This window comes from Mastomys coucha, unplaced genomic scaffold (genome assembly GCF_008632895.1).
Source record: "Mastomys coucha isolate ucsf_1 unplaced genomic scaffold, UCSF_Mcou_1 pScaffold21, whole genome shotgun sequence".
NCBI lineage: Eukaryota > Metazoa > Chordata > Mammalia > Rodentia > Muridae > Mastomys > Mastomys coucha.
In genome coordinates, this window is record NW_022196904.1 from 176,969,987 (window position 1) to 176,972,390 (window position 2,404).

Genomic DNA, 2,404 nt, shown 5'->3' on the forward strand with positions numbered 1-2,404 from the left:
CTCTGCCTCCCAAGTGCTAGGATTAAAGGCGTGCGCCGCCACCGCCCAGCTTTTCAGAAGGAACTCTTTCAACCATCTAGTTCAAAAGGAAGTTGTAAATGTGCACATAACCATATAGTACGTTGATAAGCAAAAAAAAAAAATTACCTCATCTTTAGGGAAATAAGGTCTGATAGTATAAACTTTGGAGGTAGGAGTCAGTGGTGGTGGTTGAAAAAAGAGATCATTTGCTCCATCAATTGGCAGCAAGCGCTGTGGGAAGGGAACAAAGGAGACAGATCAGTGTTGAGAAGCCACCCATTCCTTTCAATGCGTGTGCACTGCAGATTACCAACTTAACATTAACTGGCTACTGCAGGCAGACCTAAAGAAGAGGGGCATACTACACTTTACTAATAGAATACCTCTTTCCTGGGGGAGGGGTGTTTCAGAAAAGAAATTACCCAAACTGACTTACACAGCTTTAATGGTATATTAATAGAAATCTAATTTTATAATCAAATCAACAATAACAAAAAAAAACCCTAGTCCAATTATGACATAAATATGTTTTAAAAACCAATTTTAAATGAACCATCTTTCTACAAGATGGCAGAACAGAATGTCAGGAGGAGAGGTTTGGTCTGAAGAGGGTTATCTGTCCAGGAGACGCTTTATCCCCAAAGCAATGCGCTTCAGTTTGCTGTGCGCAGCAGAGCACCTGTTGGGGGGAGAAAAGTCGAGCACCTGAAAGATCCATGAACAAATTCCAGAAGCAAGACTGAGTCTATCTTGTGCAGATTTCACAAGCAGATACGTTTTTGTTTTAGCTATATTCTTTTTATTAAGTTACCAAGGAACTACTACCCTTTAGGCCCTTTGTCAATCACTTGCATAATCAGCCATCTTATTTTGTTCATGGAGTTTCATATGGCAGACAAGCATGCGCGCATTGTGCATTGCGGGCGCAGATTTAAATGCTGTGCGACCTGCAAAGAAACAATGTGAAGTGTAGACCTAGAGCCGCTGCGCTTCGCAGGCGCGGGGGATTGACAGCATCTCCTTCAGAAATTACTGTGAAAGAGGAGGAAAATTTGATTTAAAATCCAGCTATGTAACTAAATTGAATTTGGGACTAGAAAGCCTTCGGCAGACCAATCCTTCCAGCCATCAGATGCGCAACATAAGGTTTCTCATAAAACAAAGAAAAATGTCAATTCAGTTGTGAATTCATATTGATACCTGGAACTCTCCTGCTAGACCACCTCTAAAGGCCCAGGGTTCTTGGTCTCCAATTAAGAACTGTGCTGAAGAATGACTACGACACCCTGTTGAGATCAGATCCAAGCGGAGAACGTTACGAGAAAGGGGATTTCCTGGGGTCTCAAATGTCCAACAAACTAATACACACTGGAAATAGCTCTCTAAAAGTTCTAATCCAGGGTTTCAAGGCAAGGCTGTGATAATAATTATTTTTAAATTTATAATGACATTTCAATACTTCTATTCCTTCCTTCTGTTAGTGGAAAGCACTACTACCAATCAGTTCTAAACTTTAATTATTGGAAGGAATTAGGTTATCCACATAAATTTCTATATTTCTTACATACAGCAGTAAATCAAAACAGCTGCTTAACTATCATGAAACTTTGTAACATGTAACTTTGTAAACTGAGAGAATGAGACAGACATTTTATTATCACAGCCATGAAGGAACTGAATTAAACCTGTCTGAAGTCACATTTTACATTTTGAGGAAGGGTACAGAACAGGGAAAGGGGGTCAATCTTGTCAGAAAACTTAAGGTCAGCAGATACTGTTGACAAAAATGAAATAATAAAGACTTCGGTTTTGGTGAATGATGGTCAGTTAAAACCCCAACCTAACAAGATCTGAGAACTAAGGGATAGCCAACTAAGTTTCTTTATTTGTCCAAAGCTAAAAGCACACTTTTCTTAAAAGCACGACAATGTGTGGTTATTTGAAGCATCTGCTAGAGCACCAGAGGTGATGGATGCAAGCGGCAAACAGTGGGCTTAAAGGCAGCCAATCTCACAGGCAATGAAGCCAACAATCAAGAAATAATAGCTAATGTTTGGAAACCAAATAGAAATGACCTGCCTAGTTTTCTGACAAGATATAGCAGCGCAATATAGTTCTTTTCCATTGGAAGACAGCCTTCTACCTCCTGTTCAAGTTAACAGTCTCATCAGTACAAGATACAGTGTGCTAGTCAGACAGTCCCAAAGCAAACAAAATTTTTGTTGACAATTCGGCCCATTAAAAAGATCACATCTAGGTTTGTTATGTTTTAAGGGTAGGGTTATTTATTAAAAAAACAAACAAAAAACAAGAAAACCAGAACACACATACATTTACACACATACACACACAAAGAAAAAAAAAGAAAAAAAGAAAAAGCGAA

General features: G+C 39.0%; 1 protein-coding gene across 1 annotated transcript in view; it reads right to left on the reverse strand.

The window, feature by feature from the left end:
* The window catches only part of Oga (O-GlcNAcase), a 32,111-nt gene that overhangs the window by 9,278 nt on the left and 20,429 nt on the right, over positions 1-2,404 (reverse strand). The window contains exons 12-13 of the mRNA XM_031390495.1: positions 1,222-1,307; positions 148-252 (exon numbers count right to left, since the gene is read on the reverse strand). Of these exons, the coding sequence (XP_031246355.1) occupies positions 148-252; positions 1,222-1,307 (191 nt within the window). The remainder of the gene's footprint in view (positions 1-147; positions 253-1,221; positions 1,308-2,404) is intronic.